The 24,441-nt window shown below is 38.6% G+C and overlaps 1 protein-coding gene and 1 pseudogene across 1 annotated transcript; both read right to left on the bottom strand.

The window, feature by feature from the left end:
• Positions 1 to 924: 924 nt before the first annotated feature.
• Positions 925 to 1,869, bottom strand: LOC129641607 (olfactory receptor 6C2-like). The gene has a single exon (XM_055566278.1). It carries the CDS (start codon positions 1,867 to 1,869, stop codon positions 925 to 927), a length of 945 nt encoding a protein of 314 aa, XP_055422253.1.
• Positions 1,870 to 12,074: 10,205 nt separating this feature from the next.
• LOC129647559 (olfactory receptor 6C2-like) lies at positions 12,075 to 21,429 on the bottom strand (annotated as a pseudogene).
• Between the last annotated feature and the right edge of the window lie 3,012 nt (positions 21,430 to 24,441).

Below are 24,441 nucleotides of genomic sequence, written 5' to 3'. Positions count from 1 at the left end.
AGAAAAGATTAGAAAAAAATAGATACATGTATATGTATAACTGGTGGTGAAGGAAATGGCAACATGCTCCACTAGAGTCGGACATGACTAAGCAGCTAAAACAACAACCACAGCATATGTATAACTGAATCACTTTGCTGTACACCTGAAACTAACACACATTGTTAATCAACCATATTCCAATAAAAAAAAAATTCTTTACCCCTAGATCATGGAAATATTCTTCTAGTTTTCATCTAGAAGATTTATTATTTTTCTTTTCACATTTTTAAGATTAGAGTCTGATCATCTATTAAGAAAAAAGCCTTAAGGTGTTATAATTAATTACCATAATATGTTGTCTTAGAGATACAGTTATCAATATCAAAGTGGCAAACAAGCACATACTTGACAGAAAGTGTATCCTAGAAGGAAATAAATCTGTGCATATGACTTCACAAATAATTTCCCTCTTGAACACAGCTTTATTGAGGTATAATTGATATTCACATATTTAACATATGTGCAAAGTACATATTTTCACAGAAATTCACATTATTTAATGTATACAATGAGGTCAGACATATTCATACACCAGTGAAACCATTGTCACTGCTGTTCCTGGGCGATCTGGGACTCAGCTTAGGACATATCAGTCAGTAAAAGAGGAGTAGCTGAGCACCAATATAATAGTACATTGATATTGCCTACATTTCTTGGTTCTGTAAGTAGCAGATATATGGTTATAAATATTTACAGAGAATTTCCCCTATGTATTCCTGGAGATAGATTGAGCTAAAAGGATTATCAATACATGTATTAATGGTAGGTACTAAGTGTAACAGAATGAGGTTGTGATGTATAAAACCATGGCTAATATACCATTAGAGAAAAATAAATGAATACCAAGGAATACTTTTACAATTTTTTTTTTGTACTCAGTAATCATTTTAGTCCTTTGAAATAGTATGCAACCCTTTTGATCATGTCTTTGAAAGCTTGTACCACTTGTTTGTTCCTCAGAGTATAAATGAAAGGATTCATTACTGGTGCAACAGAGGTGGTAAGAACTGACACCACTTTATTAATAGCTACCCCTTCTTTTGCATGTGGTTTAATATAGATGAAGATGCAGGTTCCATAAGTGATAGAAACCACAATTATATGGGAAGAACATGTAGAAAAAGCCTTTTTCCTTTGCTGGGCAGAAGGGAATCTGAGAACGGTCCTGATGATGTATGTATAGGACATGATTACACACACCAAGGTGAACAGGAGCATCAATGCAGCCAGGACCAAGACGAATCGCTCGAGGAACTCTGTGTCTGAGCAAGTAATCTTCAGGATGGGAGCAGCATCACAGCCAAAGTGATCTATGACATTAGAGTCACAAAACTCAAGCTCAAAGCCCATGCCAAATGGTGGGAGGACGATGATTAGAGCAATCATGTAACAGCCAATGAGGAACTTAATGCAGACCGTGTTGTTCATGATGGTCGTGTACTGCAGGGGTTTGCAGATGGCCACGTAGCGGTCATAGGACATGGCCGTCAGAATAAAAAACTCAGTCACAGCCAGGATAACAACAAAAAATAATTGAGTGGCACATGCATTGTAGGTAACAGTGTTGTCCCCAGATGCCATTGTGTAGAGGAATCTGGGAATGCAGACGGTTGTGAATGACACTTCCAAGATGGAGAAATTCCGGAGGAAAAAATACATGGGTGTTTTGAGGTGAGGATCTACCAGAGTGAGAGTGATGATGATCAGGTTCCCAGCAACACTCAAAAGGTAGGTTAGAAGCAAAAAGATGAACAGCAGAATCTTTAGATTCGGGTCATCGGTTAGTCCCACAAGGATGAACGTTGTTATTGCTGTGTAATTTTTCATCCCTGATTCCTGACAGTGGTTGTGTCTGTGTGTTAAAAAAAAAGAGAGAAATTAGATCAGAGAACTAGACTGTTACATGAGTTAGCAGAGGGATGACATGAAATTCCTAGCTAATGTTAACTTAGTTACATAAGCCAAGGTTTTATTTTATTTACCTGTGAATCAAGAATGCTATTTTATTTACCTGTTAATAAAGAATGCTATTGGAGCAGTGGTTAATTAATCATTATTGCTACTGCATTCTCACTGCTGAGCATTGTACTGGGTACTAGTCAGAAGGCTCTACTTAAAGATTCTTATTACTATATCAATGTAGTATTAATTCAATAGTAAAGGAATTATTTGGTTAACAACCTAATGGAAAGGAAGCTAGGCTTTATTATCAGTGTTAATGAACAGAAAAACACTGTCATAAAAATACACACGGTTTGTAATTTCCTGACAATAGAACCTCAAGCTGTGCTGTCATCTTGGTTCTATGTGGGATACAGGGGTGACTACAGTCAAGGTTGTGAAATTAAATTTTTTCTCCTCTCTGCCTCTGCTTCCTTGCTTGTGATGATAATCCACATTCTCCTCTAAGGTGCCTCACATCTCTCTGCTCTCTTCCCTTTTAAACCACACAGAAGTACGCTCATAAGTCTATTCGAAAGATAGAATCAGAGTAATTTTCAAAACCTTACATAAGATCCATTTCTCTGTTTACAATCACTCACTGGAGTTCCAGAACCCTTGGAATAAAAGTCAGACTCCTTACTCTGGTTTATAAGATGTTTCATGATCTCATTGCTGTGAAATGCTCCTAATTTGTCTCTAGCTTAGCTGTTTGGGTCTTCTGTTCCTTGAAGATGCCAAATTCTTTTCCATCCCCGACCTTTTGCAGTTTTCTCTCTTCTAGAAATGCTCTGTTTGCATTCTCGTGTGACTGGATCTTATTTTTCAGGTGCCAGCTTAAACATAATCCTCTCAAAGATGCATCTCTGAGGATCCTGTCTGTATTGTTTCTACCTCCAATGTCGTGAGCACACTCTCTGTTTATTTCTTTTATTATCCATTTACCTTTTACTTTCATCCTCTTCTTGATAGCAAGTTCCATGAGAACACAGATGGATTTATTTTGTAAACCACTGTAAACCCAGGGCTAGATTTTTTTCCTGGCACATAGCAGATATGCAATACAAGTTTACTGAGTGAATGAGGCCGGGCATTTTGTCCTCTATAATTGATTGACTAGTTTTGTTTAAAGTGTAACTGAAAAGTTATATCATTCATTTATATTTTAGGTTTTAATCTTCACTTAAGGATCTCAGTGTATTGAGGCAATTCTAGAAATCAGAAAGATAAATGATCAATTTTAGTCATCATCTCCCATGATTACACTAAACTACATCATCTGTACCTAAGGTCTAATAAGAATTAATCTTTTAAAGCTACTTGGGGTTAACAGTGGTGTCTTGAAGGAGGGATTGCAGAGGGAAGGAGGTGGCCTGGAGGCAAGGTTTTCACTTTGTTCATCTCTTTGCCTCATTTTCTCAGAAGGAACTTGGCCGAGGAGAATTGTCACCCAGTCCTAGGTCTCCTCTGAGAGAGCCCATCTGGGTTAATTCTAAGATGTAGGGATGGGACTTCCCTGGTGGTCCAGCAGGAGGATATGGGACTTCCCTGGTGGCCAAGATATGGGGATATGGGTTCAAACCCTGGTTCAGGAACTAAGATCCCACATGCTGCAGGGCAACTGAGCCCATGCACCACAACTACTGAGCCTGCACTCTAGAGCCTGCAAGGCACAACTGCTGAAGCCCATAGGCTCTACAGCCCATGCTCCACAACCAAGAGAAGCCACCACAACGAGAAACCCACACACCACAACTAGAGAATAACCTCCGCTCAGTGCAACTAGAGAAAGCCCACCCACAGCAATGAAGACCCAGAGAAACTTAAAAAAAAAAGAGGTGGGGTTAAGAGTGGAAGTTCTGGAATAAAATAGATACCAGGGCTTGATACTTGGGTTCACACATGGTCATGAAACTTTGGAAAGTTCAGTAATGGGCTCTGTTTCTTGGTCTGTGACAAGAAAATAATAATTGTATGTTTTTCAAGGGTTAGTATAAAGATTAAATACACAAATTCTTCCAGGCTTTTAGCATCCTGCCTGGCATAGAACAGATATCAAATACATTCTATTCACTCTATTTCTTCTTCCAGGACCTACTGCCTCTCCCTGTGTTCACATACTGTCTCATACTTTTCCCCACTTTATCCCTAGATTTACCTCTCACCTCTTACTGTATTCTGTATACATATTTTAAGTTTTCTGCTATCTTTGAGATTAAATACAAAATTATAAGGTCCTCTTAATTTCCACAAATGTAATATTCGTTGATAAGTCTGTTTACATGGAAGTAATTCAACTATATACAATGTAACATGTGACTTATTCTCTCTGAATCTCGAACATTCATGATCTATACTGTTAATACTTTCTAATGTAATTTCCTGCCCAAGTCTTTTAATTCAAGCATTGTTCCTTGGGATATTCACTTCCTCTCAGTAACTGCAGCTTTCATATTCTCTCCTTGTCCTAAGGTCCTCTTGTTTCATTTCATTGTACTTGAGAACTCCCCAGAAATTCCCCCCACTCATTTATAAGAAATCTCTTTTATGGACTCTACATGTTGCCTTATCTCTTTCTCTTTGAACTATTGCAAAGGAACAAGAGAGAGAGAAAAAAACAACAACAAAAAAACAAAACCTTAGTCAAATGGATGCCAGGTTACAGTAAATGAAATGGTCAAGGACTTAAGAGAGCTACATAAATTGAGATACAAATCACCTTAATAATTATTTTAGCCAACCCTCTCATTGTAAAGATAGAAATCAGAGGGTCAGCAGTCACCAGGCTCACTAGGAGCAAAGTCTAAGGAAGAATCTCAGTTTTCTAAATCTGATTTCTATGCTTTTTTTGCACTGTGCCAAAATTATGAGAGAATTTCAGGGTTTTTTTTGGTTTCCCTGATTTCCACTCACCCCTTAGGAAGCTTGCCACTTCTATTGTGTGTGTGTTTTAATCTTCCAAGGGTACTCGGTCCATTCTAGCTGATTCCTCAGTCTCTATATTACTTCAGGGAACACTTACCATCAGTGCTGTAGGAGGAAATAATTCACCTAGGGTTTTATAAACTGGTAACCATATTTATGTTACTCACTTCAGGCATATTTATGTTTTTAATTGAAGAATAAATTTGTCATGAGGAAATTCCTGGGATAAGAATTGGCTTTTAATGGAGATATCAGTGTAGAGAATCCCCTTTTCATTTTATTCAATTTAATTCACAAACTTCTTCAAGGAAGGTAATATTTATAAGGCAGGTACTAAATGTCAATAATTATGTTAAACATTTAGAGTACATCATTTAATTCTCAAAGCAGCTCTCTGAGGCTGGTTGTAATTTAATCCTCATCTTACAATTGAGGAAATCATGGTCCAGAAATATTTAGAATTGTGCCCAAGGTCAATGACTTAGGATGCGGTAAAGCAGGAATATTAACCATCTGTCTATATGACCCAGCTCATAACCACTGTAAAACACTGTCTTCTCAACTCTTTATTAGACTGATTTATTTCTCCTCTTCATCTTTTGAGAAACAGAAAATGACCAACGTCTTCTCTGTGATGCTGTCAGGTAAGTTTCAGGGAATGAAATAAATCAATGCCCAGGGTGTATTTATTTCTGAGTTAAGGGTTATAGTAGAATGATAGTTGGTCTTCTACAGTAATAATTCATTACATTTGTAGGGTTTTCCTGGTGGCTCGGACATAAAAGAATCTGCTTGCCATACAGGAGATGCTGGTTCGATTCCTGGGTCAGGAAGATCCCTGGGTCAAGAAGATACCCTGGAAAAGGAAATGGCAACCCACTCCAGTATTCTTGCCTTGGAAATCCTATGGACAGAGGAGCCTGGTGGTCTACACAGTCCAATGGGTCACAAAGAATCAGACAGAGTGAGCAACTAATACACACATTTGTAGCAAACAGAGTTTCCCATTTGCAGTCACTGTCTCTAGGGCCTCTGGTTTCTCTCATCACTGGGATGGAACAAGATCTTCCCAGGAGAGCTCAATTAGTTTAGAACATGAATGTTTTCTCTTGGATGTTTCCACCTATTTCCCATAATGATCTTCAGGCGAGTTTCCCCTGAGACTAGGGAAATGTGGCTTTTCCCTTCCCACTGGGGGTGCAGCATCCATTTCCAATATGTGCTCAGATCTCACTTCAGAGTCCACTGTCTTGCATTGATGGACAGGGGTCTGATTTGGGTGTGTAATAAATGGTTGGTCAATTAACTGCTTCTTTCTCAGGTATTGTGGAACCACTCAGGGAGTGACCACACCCGACCAGATGTGAAAGTTGAGTAGCATTCCTGTTATCCTTCCTTGTCTTCTGATCTAGATTCCCAGTGCCCACATATGGTGTCCACCAAGCTCTCCTCAACCTGGGATAAGCCCTGTGAACTCACAATATTCTAACTTCTCTCCTTGCAAATATCTGTTATTACCTTAGTCTCACCTGAAACATATTGCATAGACTCATGCAGAATAACATACAAAAGTTCATTGATGTATTGTGGCATCTTATTAATAGCCCCTGTGCAGACGGTGATTGCAGCCATGATATTAAGAGATGCTTGCTTACTCCTTGGAAGGAAAGTTATGACCAATCTAGATATCATATTAAAAAGCAGAGATATTACTTTCCAACAAAGGTCCGTCTAGTCAAGGCTATGGTTTTTCCAGTGGTCATGTATGGATGTGAGAGTTGGACTGTGAAGAAAGCTGAGCACTGAAGAATTGATGCTTTTGAACTATGGTGTTGGAGAAGACTCTTGAGAGTCCCTTGGACTGCACGGAGATCCAACCAGTCCATCCTAAAGGAGACCAGTTCTGGGTGTTCATTGGAAGGACTGATGCTGAGGCTGAAACTCCAATACTTTGGCCACCTCATGCGAAGAGTTGACTCTTCACTATTTGAAAAAGACTCTGATGATGGGAGGGATTGGGGGCAGGAGGAGAAGGGGAAGACAAGAGGATGAGATGGTTGGATGGCATCACTGACTTGATGCACATGAGTTTGGGTGAACTCCGGGAGCTGGTAATGGACAGGGAGGCCTGGTGTGCTGCGATTCATGGGGTCACAAAGAGTCGGACACGACTGAGCAACTGAGATGGGCTGAACTGAACTGAACTGGAGGAGGAAATTGCAACCTACTCCTGGCAACCCACTCCAGTGTTCTTGCCTGGAGAATCCCAGGGACGGGGGAGCCTGGTGGGCTGCCGTCTATGGGGTCGCATAGAGTCAGACATGACTGAAGCGACTTAGCAGCAGTAGCAGCCAGAATTTTTTCCTGGAGAATTCCATGGACAGAGGAGCTTGTCAAGCTACAGTCCAGGGGGTCACAAAGAGTCAGACACGACTGAGTGACTAACACACACTTATTAATAGCACAATGTTTTACCCTCTCAAGTATATTTTGTGGTACTGCTCATTAAATACAGGGAATTATCTCTAATGGTAGACGTTCAAGCTTTTGAGCAAAATAGATACATTAGGGAGACATTTTTTCTGGATTAAGAGAAAAGGAAGTCTTAGGGTTTCACACTTGGGAGACTATATTCTTCCCCTAAAAATGTACTGTCCTAGCCTTCAAATTTTTCCAGAGGACACCTTTCTAAAGTCTTATCAGAATTCAAATGTCACTTGTCAGAGAATAGAATAACATTGGATATAACTATTGATTTCTATTGTGAAACACTGTTCTTAATTCTTCTGGACCTGGGTTTTGAAACACCTAGGTCAAAGCTTTCTGTCTTGTAACTTTGAACCAAGTAAATCATACTCACCTTTCAGATAGCTGCTCATGGCTTCTGTGCAATTTAACCACAAAGATCCTTAGGGTGACTCAGAGCTGAGAAGCCTTTGTTAGCTGATTGTGTGTCCTACAATATGTTTCACGCACTCACACACTTGCACTCACTGGCAAGTGTGTGAGTGAGCAGAGATCTCTTAGGGTCCCATTGCCCACAGTTTCCCAGGGATTTTTCTCAGATGTCCTTTTATCTTCTATAGTCTTATAAGGATACCAAATGAAGGATATTTTCTGACTTAATTCTAGGAAGAATGCTCATATGTTCTGTATAGTTAAAAGAATTAAAGACTCTTGTCGTTGGTGAGAAGCTCTTTTTGGTTTGGGAAACTGATATCTTGACCTCTGCACAGAAAGAGAGCACTCTCTGCAAATTACATATTAACAAGAATGGTATAAGTTATATCTGGTCCCCAACAGGTTAGCAGGGATCATCTGAAACAATACAATGCCTTGGGATCATAGGTTCAAAAGTCACTAATTACCCTATAGTGTAATTAACTTTGGGTGGAAAAAATACTGTTCTCAATTGGGACTGTGTCCTTGGAGAAAGGAAGATGCAACAATAGAATCAGAAATAGGTCAGGTGCAAAACAGTAAGTGTTTGTTGTTGATGAATCATAAGTGTGGTTTCTTTTCACCATTTTTTTCATTGTTTAAGGAATTCTGCTGAGTTCAGGGAAGAAGCTCTCAGGAATGCAAAGTTGCTGCTCTTGGTGAAACCACACCTTCTTCTATTGTGGGAGAATTAGCTCTTCCCTTGATTTTGGGCACCCATTCATCTCATGTGTGTTCTGCCCAATTACATGACTTGTTATTATAAGTACTTAGGAGATTGTACACTCATGATTTAAAGTAAAACAATATACCTCACTATCAGATGGTTTTATTTTTTTGTAAGTAACATGGGTAGGAAAGAGCAAAACTAACGATTTCAGGTCTACTCGGACACTCCACAATTCACTTCCATTCATAACTCACTAAGAATTAATCAAGAATGAATTTTGAATTTTATCAATTTTAAAAATATCTAGTAAATTGGATCCAATGGACATGAATTTGAGCAAGCTCTGGGAGATGGTGAAGGACAGGGGAGCCTGTCATCCTGCCGTCCATGGGGTCAAAAAGAGTTGGACACGACTTAGCAACTGAACAACAACCAAATTCAGTCAGTTCAGTTGCTCAGTTGTGTCTGACTCTTTGGGACCCCATCGACTGCAGCACGCCTGGCTTCCCTATCTATCACCAACTCCCAGAGCATGCTCAAACTCATGCCCATTGAGTTGGTGATGCCATCCAACCATCTCATCCTCCGTCATCCCTTTCTCCTCCTGCCTTCAATCTTGCCCAGCATCAGGGTCTTTTCCAGTGTGTCAGTTTTTTGCATCAGGTGGCCAAAGTATTGGAGTTTCAGCTTCAGCCTCAGTCCTTCCAATGAATATTCAGGATTGATTTCCTTTAGGGTTGACTGGTTGGATCTCCTTGCAGTCCAAGGGACTCTCAAGAATCTTCTCCAACATCATAGTTCAAAAGCATCAACTCTTTGGTGCTCAGCCTTCTTTATGGTCCAACTCTCATATCCATACATGACAACTGGAAAAACCAAAACTATTGATTAATTTCCTTAAATTTTATAGTACCATTTAGGCTTTTTATTTTTTCAGGTCATTTTAAAAAGAAGTAGTTCATTTTACTAAGATTTACATTTACTGATATAATATTTTTATGGCATTTTTATCTTTGCTATCTAAGTTGTAGCTATCAAAGTCTCTCCATTTTTAATATTATCTATATCCTCCTTATTATTTGTTTATCAATTTTACCAGAACATGAAAAGCTTATTAGTTCTGTTTTTTGGGAGAGCACTTTATTAATTTCCCTCGTGCTGTATCTTTGTTTTTCATTTCATTAATTTCTGATCCTATCTTTATATCTTATCTTTATATTTTAATATATTTACTTAGAGTTTTAAAAAATTCCATTAAAGTTGAAAATTTAACTTTGGTCATCTTTTCCAAATATGTGCATTTAACTTTAAAAACACCCCTCAAATCTGGCTGCTGATACAGGATCTCCAGTGACATTATATATGGAATTTAGAAAGATGGTAACAATAACCCTGTGTACGAGACAGCAAAAGAGACACTGATGTATAGAACAGTCTTATGGACTCTGTGGGAGAGGGAGAGGGTGGGAAGATTTGGGAGAATGGCATTGAAACATGTAAAATATCATGTATGAAATGAGTTGCCAGTCCAGGTTTGATGCACGATACTGGATGCTTGGGGCTGGTGCACTGGGACGACCCAGAGGGATGGAATGGGGAGGGAGGAGGGAGGAGGGTTCAGGATGGGGAACACATGTATACCTGTGGCAGATTCATTTTGATATTTGGCAAAACTAATACAGTTATGTAAAGTTTAAAAATAAAATAAAATTAAAAAAAAAAGATTTAAATTTCAAATAAACAGAAATATTTCTTAAAAAAAAATGCCTCAAGTTAACACTTTCAGAGCATGATACATGCTTAAATGTGTCATATTGGCATTCAGTGTTATGATATATGCATTCAATATAAGCTTATATTTTAAATTGTATGAATTATGAATGAACTTGCATGAATGATAAATATGAATTAAATACAGATGTGAATAAAATGTAAATATAAGATTTTAATATTAATGAAATATAAATGTATTTTATATAGTATATATAAGTTCATTTTTGATGGAATATATTGTATAAATTGTATTTGTATATAGTACTTTTATATATTTACATGATGTATACTCATATTTATTATATGAGTTTTTAAAGCTTTGTAAAAGCAGAATGTATAAAAAGATACTCAGTTAAAGCTCATTTTCATCATCTTATCCTTATATACTTGGTTACCTATCCATATATTTTCACTATTTTTCCATTGTTTTAATGAATTTTTAGGCATATGTATAATTAGATGATAAGTTTTCATCTTTTTCTAAACAGAAAGGATGTATGCACTGTTTTGCATCTTTCTTACTTTAAATATATAGCATAATGGAAAATTTTCTATGTCAATATACAAAAAGCTAACTTTATTTTTTAAATAGATGTAAGGTATTCTACAGAATGGAACTTCTGTTGAATAGATCAGCCTTCTATTGAAAAACATTGCACTTAATGCCTTTTGCTATTACAAGCAATGCTGAAAAGAATGACTTTAAATGAATATTACTTCACAGATTTATTCACATACCACAAATTGGGAGAAAATATTTGATTTTCAAATATCAAATATTTGATAAAGGACTTGGATCAAAATATACAAAGAGTTCTTACAACTCAGTAAGAAGACAAGCAACCTGGAACTTCCTTATCAGTCCAGTTGTTAAAACTTCAGGTTTCTCATGCAGGGGGCACGGGTTCAATATCTGGTGGGAAACTAAGAACCATGCATGCCATGTAGTGCAATCAAAAATTTACAAAAAAAAGACAAGCAACCCAATTAAAAATGGGCGAATTATTTGAATAGAAATTTCACCAAAGAAGATATACAAACAGATGATAAACACAGGAAAAGATGCTCAATATCGATATATTCATCATTAGGGAAATACCAATTAAACCCATAATCAGGTGTCATCACACACTCATGAGAATGGCCATAATAAAAAAAGAGTCAAAATTCAAGTATTGGTGAATATGTCATGAAACTGGATCCTTTACACATTGCTGGTGAGACTAACATGGTACAGATTTAGAAAACAGCTCTATAGGTACCATACAACTCAACAACTCCATTTTAGGTACAAAGAATGAAAACATATGTGTCACAATGACATGGAAACAACCCAAATGTTCAACTGGTGAAGGAAAAAATGAATGTAATATATCCATGTGATGGAATACTATTTGCTATAAAATGGAGTAAGCTTCTAATAACTGCTACAACATGAATGAACCTCAAAAACATTATGCCCAATAAAAGAAGTTAGACACAAATACATATATGTTTCCATTTGTATGAAATGTCCAGAAAAAGCAAATTTATAGAGAAGGAAAAGAGATCAGTGTTCGTACTGGAGGTGAGGGGATGAAAGCTGTGCCTGACTGCCGATGGTCATCAGAAAAATATTTGGGGTGATGGAAATGTTCTAGAATGGATTATAGTGGTGATTGGACAGCTCTGTTAACTTACTTGAGTGTATTCAATGGTACAATGAAAACTTGTGAATTTTATAATAGTTAAATTACATCTCAATAAAATTGTTAAAATTATAGAAAGTTGTTTTACACTAATCTTAGTTCTTTGAAATACATGCAACCCTTTTGATCATATCTTTGAAAGCTTGTACCACTTGCTTGTTCATCAGAGTATAAATGAAAGGATTCATTACGGGGCAATTGAAGTTGTTAGCACTGACACCACCTTATTCATAGCAACCGCTTCTTTTGCACGTGGTTTGATGTAGATGAAAATGCAGCTTCCATAAGTGATAGAAACCACAATTATATGGGAAGAACATGTAGAAAAAGCCTTTTTCCTTTGCTGGGCAGAAGGAATTTGAGAATGGTCCTGATGATGTATGTATAGGACATGATTACACGCACCAAGGTGAAAATGAGTCTTAACACAGTCAGGACCAAGAAGAATCACTCTAGGAACTCTGAGTCTGAGCAAGTAATCATCAAGATAGGAGGAGCATCACAGCCAAAGTGATATTATTATTATTTTTTAAAATTTTATTTTATTTTTTATTTTAATTTTTTTTATTAAAAATTTTTTTAATTTTATTTTTAAACTTTACATAATTGTATTAGTTTTGCCAAATATCAAAATGCATCCACCACAGGTATACATGTGTCCCCCATCCTGAACCCTCCTCCCTCCTCCCTCCCTATACCATCCCTCTGTGTCGTCCCAGTGCACTAGCCCCAAGCATCCAGTATCGTGCATTGAACCTGGACTGGCAACTCGTTTCATACATGATATTTTACATGTTTCAATGCCATTCTCCCAAATCTTCCCACCCTCTCCCTCTCCCACAGAGTCCATAAGACTGTTCCATACATCAGTGTCTCTTTTGCTGTCTCGTACACAGGGTTATTGTTACCATCTTTCTAAATTCCATATATATGCGTTAGTATACCGTATTGGTGTTTTTCTTTCTGGCTTACTTCACTCTGTATAATAGGCTCCAGTTTCATCCACCTCATTAGAACTGATTCAAATGTATTCTTTTTAATGGCTGAGTAATACTCCATTGTGTATATGTACCACAGCTTTCTGATCCATTCATCTGCTGATGGACATCTAGGTTGCTTCCATGTCCTGGCTATTATAAACAGTGCTGCGATGAACATTGGGGTACACGTGTCTCTTTCAATTCTGGTTTCCTCAGTGTGTATGCCCAGCAGTGGGATTGCTGGATCATAAGGCAGTTCTATTTCCAGTTTTTTAAGGAATCTCCACACTGTTCTCCACAGTGGCTGTACTAGTTTGCATTCCCACCAACAGTGTAAGAGGGTTCCCTTTTCTCCACACCCTCTCCAGCATTTATTGCTTGTAGACTTTTGGATCGCAGCCATTCTGACTGGCATGAAATGGTACCTCATAGTGGTTTTGATTTGCATTTCTCGGATAATGAGTGATGTTGAGCATCTTTTCATGTGTTTGTTAGCCATCTGTATGTCTTCTTTGGAGAAATGTCTATTTAGTTCTTTGGCCCATTTTTTGATTGGGTCATTTATTTTTCTGGAGTTGAGCTGTAGGAGTTGCTTGTATATTTTTGAGATTAGTTGTTTGTCAGTTGCTTCATTTGCTATTATTTTCTCCCATTCTGAAGGCTGTCTTTGCATCTTGCTAATAATTTCCTTTGATGTGCAGAAGCTTTTAAGGTTAATTAGGTCCCATTTGTTTATTTTTGTTTTTATTTCCAATATTCAGGGAGGTGGGTCATAGAGGATCCTGCTGTGATGTATGTCAGAGAGTATTTTGCCTATGTTCTCCTCTAGGAGTTTTATAGTTTCTGGTCTTACGTTGAGATCTTTAATCCATTTTGAGTTTATTTTTGTGTATGGTGTTAGACAGTGTTCTAGTTTCATTCTTTTACAAGTGGTTGACCAGATTTCCCAGCACCACTTGTTACAGAGATTGTCTTTAATCCATTGTATATTCTTGCCTCCTTTGTCAAAGATAAGATGTCCATATGTGCGTGGATTTATCTCTGGGCTTTCTATTTTGTTCCATTGATCTATATTTCTGTCTTTGTGCCAGTACCATACTGTCTTGATAACTGTGGCTTTGTAGTAGAGCCTGAAGTCAGGTAGGTTGATTCCTCCAGTTCCATTCTTCTTTCTCAAGATCGCTTTGGCTATTCGAAGTTTTTTGTATTTCCATACAAATTGTGAAATTATTTGTTCTAGCTCTGTGAAGAATGCTGTTGGTAGCTTGATAGGGATTGCATTGAATCTATAAATTGCTTTGGGTAGTATACTCATTTTCACTATATTGATTCTTCCAGTCCATGAACATGGTATATTTCTCCATCTGCTAGTGTCATCTTTGATTTCTTTCACCAGTGTTTTATAGTTTTCTATATATAGGTCTTTAGTTTCTTTAGGTAGATATATTCCTATGTATTTTATTCTTTCCGTTGCAATGGTGAATGGTATTGTTTCCTTAATTTCTCTTTCTGTTTTCTCATTATTAGTGTATAGGAATGCAAGGGATTTCTGTGTGTTGATCTTATATCCTGCAACTTTACTATAGTCATTGATTAGTTCTAGTAATTTTCTGGTGGAGTCTTTAGGGTTTTCTATGTAGAGGATCATGTCATCTGCAAACAGTGAGAGCTTTACTTCTTCTTTTCCAATTTGGATTCCTTTTATTTCTTTTTCTGCTCTGATTGCTGTGGCCTAAACTTCCAAAACTATGTTGAATAGTAATGGTGAAAGTGGGCAGCCTTGTCTTGTTCCTGACTTTAGAGGAAATGCTTTCAATTTTTCACCATTGAGGATAATGTTTGCTGTGGGTTTGTCATATATAGCTTTTATTATGTTGAGGTATGTTCCTTCTATTCCTGCTTTCTGGAGAGTTTTTATCATAAATGGTTGTTGAATTTTGTCAAAGGCTTTCTCTGCATCTATTGAGATAATCATATGGCTTTTATTTTTCAATTTGTTAATGTGGTGTATTACATTGATTGATTTGCAGATATTGAAGAATCCTTGCATCCCTGGGATAAAGCCCACTTGGTCATGGTGTATGATCTTTTTAATGTGTTGTTGGATTCTGATTGCTAGAATTTTGTTAAGGATTTTTGCATCTATGTTCATCAGTGATATTGGCCTGTAGTTTTCTTTTTTTGTGGGATCTTTGTCAGGTTTTGGTATTAGGGTGATGGTGGCCTCATAGAATGAGTTTGGAAGTTTACCATCCTCTGCAATTTTCTGGAAGAGTTTGAGCAGGATAGGTGTCAGCTCTTCTCTAAATTTTTGGTAGAATTCAGCTGTGAAGCCGTCTGGACCTGGGCTTTTGTTTGCTGGAAGATTTTTGATTACAGTTTCAATTTCCGTGCTTGTGATGGGCCTGTTAAGATTTTCTATTTCTTCCTGGTCGAGTTTTGGAAAGTTGTACTTTTCTAAGAATTTGTCCATTTCTTCCACGTTGTCCATTTTATTGGCATATAATTGTTGATAGTAGTCTCTTATGATCCTTTGTATTTCTGTGTTGTCTGTTGTGATCTCTCCATTTTCATTTCTAATTTTATTGATTTGATTTTTCTCCCTTTGTTTCTTGATGAGCCTGGCTAATGGTTTGTCAATTTTATTTATCCTTTTAAAGAACCAGCTTTTGGTTTTGTTGATTTTTGCTATGGTCTCTTTTGTTTCTTTTGCATTTATTTCTGCTCTAATTTTTAAGATTTCTTTCCTTCTACTAACCTTGGGGTTCTTCATTTCTTCCTTTTCTAGTTGCTTTAGGTGTAGAGTTAGGTTATTTATTTGACTTTTTTCTTGTTTCTTGATGTATGCCTGTATTGCTATGAACTTTCCCCTGAGGACTGCTTTTACCATGTCCCACAGGTTTTGGGTTGTTGTGTGTTCATTTTCATTCGTTTCTATGCAAATTTTGATTTCTTCTGTGATTTGTTGGTTATTCAGCAGCGTGTTGTTCAGCCTCCATATGTTGGCATTTTTAATAGTTTTTCCCCTGTAATTGAGATCTAATCTTACTGCATTGTGGTCAGAAAAGATGCTTGGAATGATTTCTATTTTTTTGAATTTACCAAGGCTAGCTTTATGGCCCAGGATGTGATCTATCCTGGAGAAGGTTCCATGTGCACTTGAGAAAAAGGTGAAATTCATTGTTTTGGGATGAAATGTCCTATAGATTTCAATTAGGTCTAACTGGTCTATTGTATCATTTAAAGTTTGTGTTTCCTTGTTAATTTTCTGTTTAGTTGATCTATCCATAGGTGTGAGTGGGGTATTAAAGTCTCCCACTATTACTGTGTTATTGTTAATTTCTCCTTTCATACTTGTTAGCATTTGTCTTACATACTGCAGTGCTCCCGTGTTGGGTGCATATATATTTATAATTGTTATATCGTCTTCTTGGATTGATCCTTTGATCATTATGTAGTGACCTTTTTTGTCTCTTTTCACAGCCTTTGTTTTAAAGTCTATTTTATCTGACATGAGTATTGCTACTCCTGCTTTCTTTTGGTCCCTATTTGCATGGAAAATCTTTTTCCAGCCCTTCACTTTCAGTCTGTATGTGTCCCCTGTTTTGAGGTGGGTCTCTTGTAGACAACATATGTAGGGGTCTTGTTTTTGTATCCATTCAGCCAGTCTTTGTCTTTTGGTTGGGGCATTCAACCCATTTACGTTTAAGGTAATTACTGATAAGTATGATCCCGTTGCCGTTTACTTTATTGTTTTGGGTTCGAATTTATACTCCGTTTTTGTGTTTCCTGTCTAGAGAATATCCTTTAGTATTTGTTGGAGAGCTGGTTTGGTGGTGCAGAATTCTCTCAGCTTTTGCTTGTCTGAAAAGCTTTTGATTTCTCCTTCATACTTGAATGAGATCCTTGCTGGGTACAATAATCTGGGCTGTAGGTTATTTTCTTTCACCATTTTAAGTATGTCTTGCCATTCGCTCCTTGCTTGAAGAGTTTCTATTGAAAGATCAGCTGTTATCCTTATGGGAATTCCCTTGTGTGCTATTTGTTGTTTTTCCCTTGCTGCTTTTAATATTTGTTCTTTGTGTTTGATTTTTGTTAATTTGATTAATATGTGTCTTGGGGTGTTCCGCCTTGGGTTTATCCTGTTTGGGACTCTCTGGGTTTCTTGGACTTGGGTGATTATTTCCTTCCCCATTTTAGGGAAGTTTTCAAGTATTATCTCCTCAAGTATTTTCTCATGGTCTTTCTTTTTGTCTTCTTCTGGGACCCCTATGATTCGAATGTTGTAGCGTTTAATATTGTCCTGGAGGTCTCTGAGATTGTCCTCATTTCTTTTAATTCGTTTTTCTTTTATCCTCTCTGATTCATTTATTTCTACCATTCTATCTTCTAATTCACTAATCCTATCTTCTGCCTCTGTTATTCTACTATTTGTTGCCTCCAGAGTGTTTTTAATTTCATTTATTGCATTATTCATTATGTATTGACTCTCCTTTATTTCTTCTAGGTCCTTGTTAAACCTTTCTTGCATCTTCTCAATCCTTGTTTCCAGGCTATTTATCTGTGATTCCATTTTAATTTCAAGATTTTGGATCAATTTCACTATCATTATTCGGAATTCTTTATCAGGTAGATTCCCTATCTCTTCCTCTTTTGTTTGGTTTGGTGGGCATTTATCCTGTTCCTTTATCTGCTGGCTATTCCTCTGTCTCTTCATCTTGTTTGAATTGCTGAGTTTGGGGTGTCCTTTCTGTATTCTGGCAGTTTGTGGAGTTCTCTTTATTGTGGCGTTTCCTCGCTGTGTGTGGGTTTGTACAGGTGGCTTGTCAAGGTTTTCTGGTTAGGAAAGCTTGTGTTGGTGTTCTGGTGGGTGGAGCTGTATTTCTTCTCTCTGGAGTGCAATGAAATGTCCAGTAATGAGTTATGAGATGTTTATGGTTTTGGGGTGGCTTTGTGCAGCCTGTATCTTGGAGCTCAGACCTGTGTTCCTTTGTTGCTGGAGAATTTGCTTGGTATGTCTTGCCCTGGAACTTGTTGGCCCTTGTGTGGTGCTTGGTTTCAGTGTATGTATGGAGGTGTTTGATGAGCTCCTGTCAATTAATGTTCCTTGGAGTCAGGAGTTCCCTGGAGTCAGGGTTTGGACTTAAGCCTCCTGCTTCCAGTTATCGGTCTTATTTTTACAGTAGTTTCAAAGCTTCTCCTTCTATACAGCACCATTGATAAAACATCTACGTTAAAGATGAAAAGTTTCTCTACTGTGAGGGTCACTCAGAGAGATTCACAGCGTCACATGGAGAAGGGAAGAGGGAGGAGGGAGTTAGAGGTGACCCAAATGAGATGAGGTGGAATCAATAGTGGAGAGAGTGGGCTAGCCAGTTGTCACTTCCTTATGTGCACTCCACAACTGGACCGCTCAGTGATGTTCACAGAGTTATACAGAGAAGAGAAGAAGGAGGAAGGAGACAGAGGTGGCCAGAAGGATAAAAGGGAGGAATGAAAAGGAGGGTGACAGATCCAGCCACTAATCAGTTCCCTAAGTGTTCTCCACCATCTGGAACACACAGAAATTCACAGAGTTGGGTAGAGTAGAGAGGGGTTAGGGAGGAGACACAGGCGACCTGCTGGAGAAAAAGGAGAGTCCAAGGGGAGAGAGAGTAGTCAAGCCAGTAATCTCCCTCCCTAGTGAAAAATGGGTCCTGAAGATTGGGTTCTTAAAGGTACAAAATTGGTAACAAATACATAAAAGCAAAAATTAAAAATCTGGAGTAGAGCTTGGAATTTCAAAAATACGATGTTAAAGAAAAGAAGAAGGAAAAGAGAGAAATAACAAACAAATAAAAACAAACAAGGTTGCAAAAATTATAAAGAAACTACAGGTACAAAATTGATAACTAATACCAAAAAGCAAAAATTAAAATTCTAGAGTAGAGTTTGGAATTTCAAAAATACAATGTTAAAAAAAAAGAAGAAGAAAAATAAAGAGAGAAAACAAACAAACAAAAACAAACAATGTCGCAAAAATTATAAAGAAAATTCAGGTACAAAATTGATATCAAATACCAAAAAACATAAATTAAAAATCTAGAGTAATGGTGAATGGAATTGTTATGTAAAGTCTAAAAATAAAATAAAATTAAAAAAAAATCTAGAGTAGAGTTTGGAATTTCAGATATACAATGTTATATAAAAGAAGAAGAGAAAGAAACAGAGAAAAAAAAAGTCACAGAAATTATAAAAAAAACTATAGGTACAAAATTGATAACATATACCAAAAAGCTAAAATTAAAAATCTAGAGTAGAGTTTGGAATTTCAAAAATACAATGTTAAAGAAAAGAAGAAAAAAAAAACAAGGTCAAAAAATTATAAAATATATATATATATGAAGTTTGCTGAAGAAGAAAAAAAATAGGGTCTTTTTTTTGGCCAAGTAATAGGTTATAAAAGTGACAATTAAAGGAACAATAGAGGACTTAAAATTAAAAAGAAAATTAAAAAAAAAGAAAGAAAGAATGATTGTAAAAATAGTAAAAATATATCTAGGTCTTTCTCTGGTTTTGTTGTGAGTATTGTGGGTTCAGTTCATTTTTGGCTAGTTCCTTGGTCTGACTTATATTTTTCAAGATCTATAGGCCCCTTCCTATGTAGTCCGTAGTAACCACAGGGTTTTAATCTATTGCCTGTAGCTTCCAAGTCGTTTCCCTCTGTTACAGCTTCTTCTGTTTGCTGGTCTCTTCCGTGTCTGGTTTCCGCCCTGACACAAAGGGGACGGGGGAGGACACTTTTTTTTTTTTTAGGCTCACTTGTTCAGTCGCGCTGTGGGGAGGGAGGGAGGGATGCTGCAAACAAATAACACTGGTGTGCGCTCGCAGTGCCTCAGCCACACTGGGTCTGCCCCCGCTCACGGCGCATGTAGCCTCCCTGCCCACACTACTCGGGCTCTAGGTTGTTCTGCCGGGAACAATCCGAGGCCGGCCCTGGGCTGCCTGCACTTCTTAGGTCCAAGCCGCTCAGGTTCAGGCACTCGGGTAGTCCTCAGAGGCGCAGACTCGGTTGGGCCTGCGTTTTGTGCTCTTCCCAGGTCCGAGCAGCTCAGGTGATGAGGTATTTGGCAAGCGCCAATGCTGTGACTTATCGCCTCCCCGCCACTCAGTTATCTGGGTGTAAAACCGGCGCACCTTCTCAGGCAGATGTTGACCGTCCAGACCCCCAAGAAGTTTTAGTTAGCAAAGAAGCCTGCTTACAGTTTTATAGATAATGTCTCTCTAGGGCTGCGATTGCCCCCTTCCGGCTCTGGCTGCCTGTCACCGGAGGGGGAAGGTCTGCAGCTATCTCTGTTCAGTCCTTGGTTCCGTGCGCAGGCCTGGCGGTGTCTTAGGTTAGGGCTGGCTTTTCGCGTGGTAGATATCCCACAGTCTGGTTTGCTAGCCCAAATTATTTCGCTCAGATAGCGCTCAGGGTATTCACGCCAGATTCTTACTCTAAGTGATGCAGCCCACGCCGCGCCTCCCTGCCCAGCCCCCGCTTGCTAATGGCGTGTGCAGGCATCTGCGCTGCTTCTCCACTGGGGGAGTTACCGTAGGGCTCGCAATCTGCGAGTTTTAATTGTTTATTTATTTTTTCTCCCTGTTATGTTGCCCTCTGTGCTTCCAAAGCTCGGCACAGATTCGGCAGTGAGAGGGTTTCCTGGTGTTTGGAAACTTCTCTCTTTTTAAGACTCCCTTCCCTGGACGGAACTCCGTCCCTCCCTCTTTTGTCTCTTTTTTTGTCTTTTATATTTTTTCCTACCTCCTTTCGAAGAGTTGGATTGCTTTTCTGGGTGCCTGATGTCCTCTGCCGGCATTCAGAAGTTGTTTTGTGGAATTTACTCGACATTTTAATGCTCTTTTAATGAATTTGTGGGGGAGAAAGTGTTCTCCCCGTCCTACTCCTCTGCCATCTTGGCTCCTCCCTCCCAAAGTGATATTAGAGTCACAAAACTCAGCTCAAAGCCCATGCCAAATGGTGGGATGATGATGATTAGAGCAATCATGTAACAGCCAATGAGGAACTTGTTGCAGACCATGTTGTTCATGATGGTCATGTAATGCAGGGGTTTGCAGATGGCCACGTAGCAGTCATAGGACATGGCCGTCAGGAGGAAAAACTCAGTCACACCCAGGACAATAAGAAAAAAGAATTGAGTGGCACAAAGATTATAGGTAACTGTATTGTCCCCAGAGGCAAGGGTATACAGGTATCTGGGAATACAGACAGTGGTAAAAGAGACTTCTAGAATGAAGAAATTCCGGAGAAAAAAATACATAGGTATTTTAAGGCGAGAATCTATAAAGGTGAGGGTGATGATTGTCAGGTTCCCAATCACACTCAGCAGATAGGTGATGAACAAAAAGATAAAAAGCAAAATCTGTAAATTTGGGTCATCTGTCAGTCATACCGGGATGAATGTGTTAACACAGTGTAATGTTTCATCACTGACCTCTGACTTCTGCACCTTCTGTTGCTTAAAATAAGGTAGAAATTGGATATGCTGCTGCTGCTGCTACTGCTGCTAAGTCGCTTCAGTCGTGTCCGACTCTGTGTGACCACATAGATGGCAGCCCAGCAGTCTCCCCCGTCCCTGGGATTCTCCAGGCAAGAACACTGGAGTGGGTTGCCATTTCCTTCTCCAATGCATGAAAGTGAAAGGTGAAAGTGAAGTCGCTCAGTCATGTTCGACTCTTAGCGACCCCGTGGACTGCAGCCTACCAGGCTCCTCTGTCCATGGGATTTTCTAGGCAAGAGTACTGGAGTGGGGTGCTGAGTAGGGTTCAAATGGCTTAAAAATGTGAGTAGAGTAAGAATGCCAGGCAAGACAATATAATTTTATTTGATAATGTGATTGCAGTGGTGACTCATGCTCGTCCAAGATTCATACAATAGTGTGGCCAAAAGCTGGTATTAAACATTCTTATCATTATACTTATAAGTCTGTGATACAAGGACTTCCAGATTAAAGCCGTCTAGAGAATGAAACTCTTTCAGATGACATCAGTCATGTAGAAAAGGAAAAAATAAAGGCAAAAGTGTTATTTATCATGAATCATATAAAGACACCAGAGAGGCAGCACAACACATTGGCTTGGGGCATGGACTCTGGAGCCTGATTTTCTGGGCTCAAATTATCATTATTTAGCACAGACTTTAGGCAAACTATTAATCTCTGTGTATCATTTTCTTTATTCCATGGAGAATAGCTGAATTTATTGCATAGTGTTGTTAAAGGAATAAACGAGTCAATATGTTTGAACCACTTAGAAAATTATCTGAAATATAATCAACACCATATATGATTATGTTATTATTATTCTATACAAGACTTCAGAATGAATGCCAATAATCCTTCTGGTCATAAATACTGTGTATCTTCTTTCAGTGGAATGTAAACAGAGTTGACTATAATGAAAGGTGGAATGTTCCTAAAGCTTTTTCTATCACTCTCTGTCTTTTCTGAATTCCACAGCCAAACATGCTCATTTAACAATTGCAAAGAAAAAAAGATTGCTTTTCTACTCTCTTTACTTTCAAAACTAGAAAAAAAGAAAACGAGGCATCTTCTACGTATTAACCAGAATGCTCTTTTAAGCTGATACATTGAACCGTGTCATTTCCTGGTTTCAGTTCCTTCCGTGGTTTCCTTCTGAACTTGGAATTAAAGTGAAATTCTCACTTTGGCCTGAAAATTCCCACGTGACCTGGCTTCCTTATCTCTCTCCAACCTCAGTTTTTCTACTCCTTCTCTCACTCGGCAGGTCCCATTTAGTGTGCCCTTTTTTAGTTCCTCCAGCTTCAGAGAGCAGGTCCTATGCTCTCCTAAACAAACCTGTGAACTTGGGGTTTTCAGAACATCACTGTTTATCTTATGGCACACCTTTGCTATTTGCAATTATGTATTTTTCTTTTAAACTTCATCTCTTTATTCTCTTACCCCACTATAAGACACACAAGAACACAAATCATATTTGTTTTGCTCACTATTCTCAGTGGATTGCCTTGCAACATGTCTGGCACACAGGAAGAGTTAAATAAATATTTTTCAAGTCAATAAGAAGGACCAAGCATTTTATACATGGAAATAAGTTGGCTGATTTCCTTTAAACTGAAACATCATTCATCTATTTCCATATAGTCTTACTTACCTCCCATAATGTCTCAAAACTTATTGAAACTAAGTTTGGCATCAAGGGTAAAGAGATCACTTTTACCTGAGTCCCTTCAACTGACGTGGGTGCATGCTTGCTCAGTTGCTAAGTCTTGTCCGACTCTTTGTGACCCCATGGACTGTAGCCCGCCAGGTTCCTCTGTCCATGGGATTTATCAGGCAAGAATACTGGAGTGGGTTGCCATTTCCTCCCCCAAGGGATCTCCTCAACCCAGGGATTGAACCTCTCCCATGGCTCCTACATTGGCAGGCGGATTTTTTTACCACTGAGCCACCTGGGAAGCCCCTCTCCTCAACTGACACCAGGTGTCTTTGCCTTGGCCCAAGAGTAAGCCAGACAAAAATTTTTATGTTATTAAGATTAATGTGCAGAAATGTTTTGTGGAAATGAGCTGCTATAGGACTGAATTCTGTTCAAGCCCTTGAGTCTACCCCCATTCCCAATTCTTCTCTAGGAGGTTGGTTGAGACTTCAGGAAAGGTAATTCCTGAATCGGCAGAGTTCAGTTACCTGGGTCATTTTGTAAATGGTAATGGTGAAGGACTGGGGTATTGGAATCAGTCAGATTACTGTAATGATCTGGATAATGAGCCAAATAATGGATCTGCCACCCTCTGCTCTCTTTATTTCATCACCCAAAAAGTGCAAATATTAATATCATGTGCCTCATTGAATTATGGTGAGAATTAAGTAAGATTAAACCCAAGGTTCTTAGCATAGTTTTAGGGACATTATTAATACTAAATAAAGGCTGAGTATTTTCACTCTTCTTTTTCCCTTAAAAAGGAGTTGTGTGTGCTAAGTGCTTTCTCTCTTTGGTTTTGTTTGTTTTTGGCTGCGCTGTGTCTTCACTGCAGCCTGCAGGCTTCTCTTCTTGCAGAACACGGGCTTTGGAATACACAGGCTCACTAGTTGGTGGCTCTCAGGCCTTTCTAGTTGTGGCATGCAGGCTTACTTACCCTGTGGCATGTGGGATCTTGGGCTTCTCTGGTGGGTCAGTGGTAAAGTATCCACCTGCCAATGCAGGAGACCTGGGTTTGATCCCTGAATTGGGAAGATCCCCTGGAGAAGGAAATGGCAACTCACTCCAGTACAGTCTTCTTGCCTGGGAAGCCCGATGGACAGAGGAGCCTGGCGAGTTGCAAAAGAGTCAGACATGACTTAGCAACTAAACAACAATGACATATGGGCTCTTTGTTCCCTTACCAGGGGTTGAACCTGCATTCCCTGCATTAGAAGGCAAATTCCCAACCACTGGACCAACAGGGAAGTCTCTTACTTTC

Source organism: Bubalus kerabau, chromosome 1 (genome assembly GCF_029407905.1).
Source record: "Bubalus kerabau isolate K-KA32 ecotype Philippines breed swamp buffalo chromosome 1, PCC_UOA_SB_1v2, whole genome shotgun sequence".
Taxonomy (NCBI): Eukaryota; Metazoa; Chordata; class Mammalia; order Artiodactyla; family Bovidae; genus Bubalus; species Bubalus kerabau.
This window is presented reverse-complemented; position numbering and strand designations above follow the sequence as displayed.

Bases quoted from the DNA above. Each gene is read 5' to 3' on its own strand.
- LOC129641607 (XM_055566278.1), bottom strand. From the start codon at position 1,869: ATGAAAAATTACACAGCAATAACAACGTTCATCCTTGTGGGACTAACC.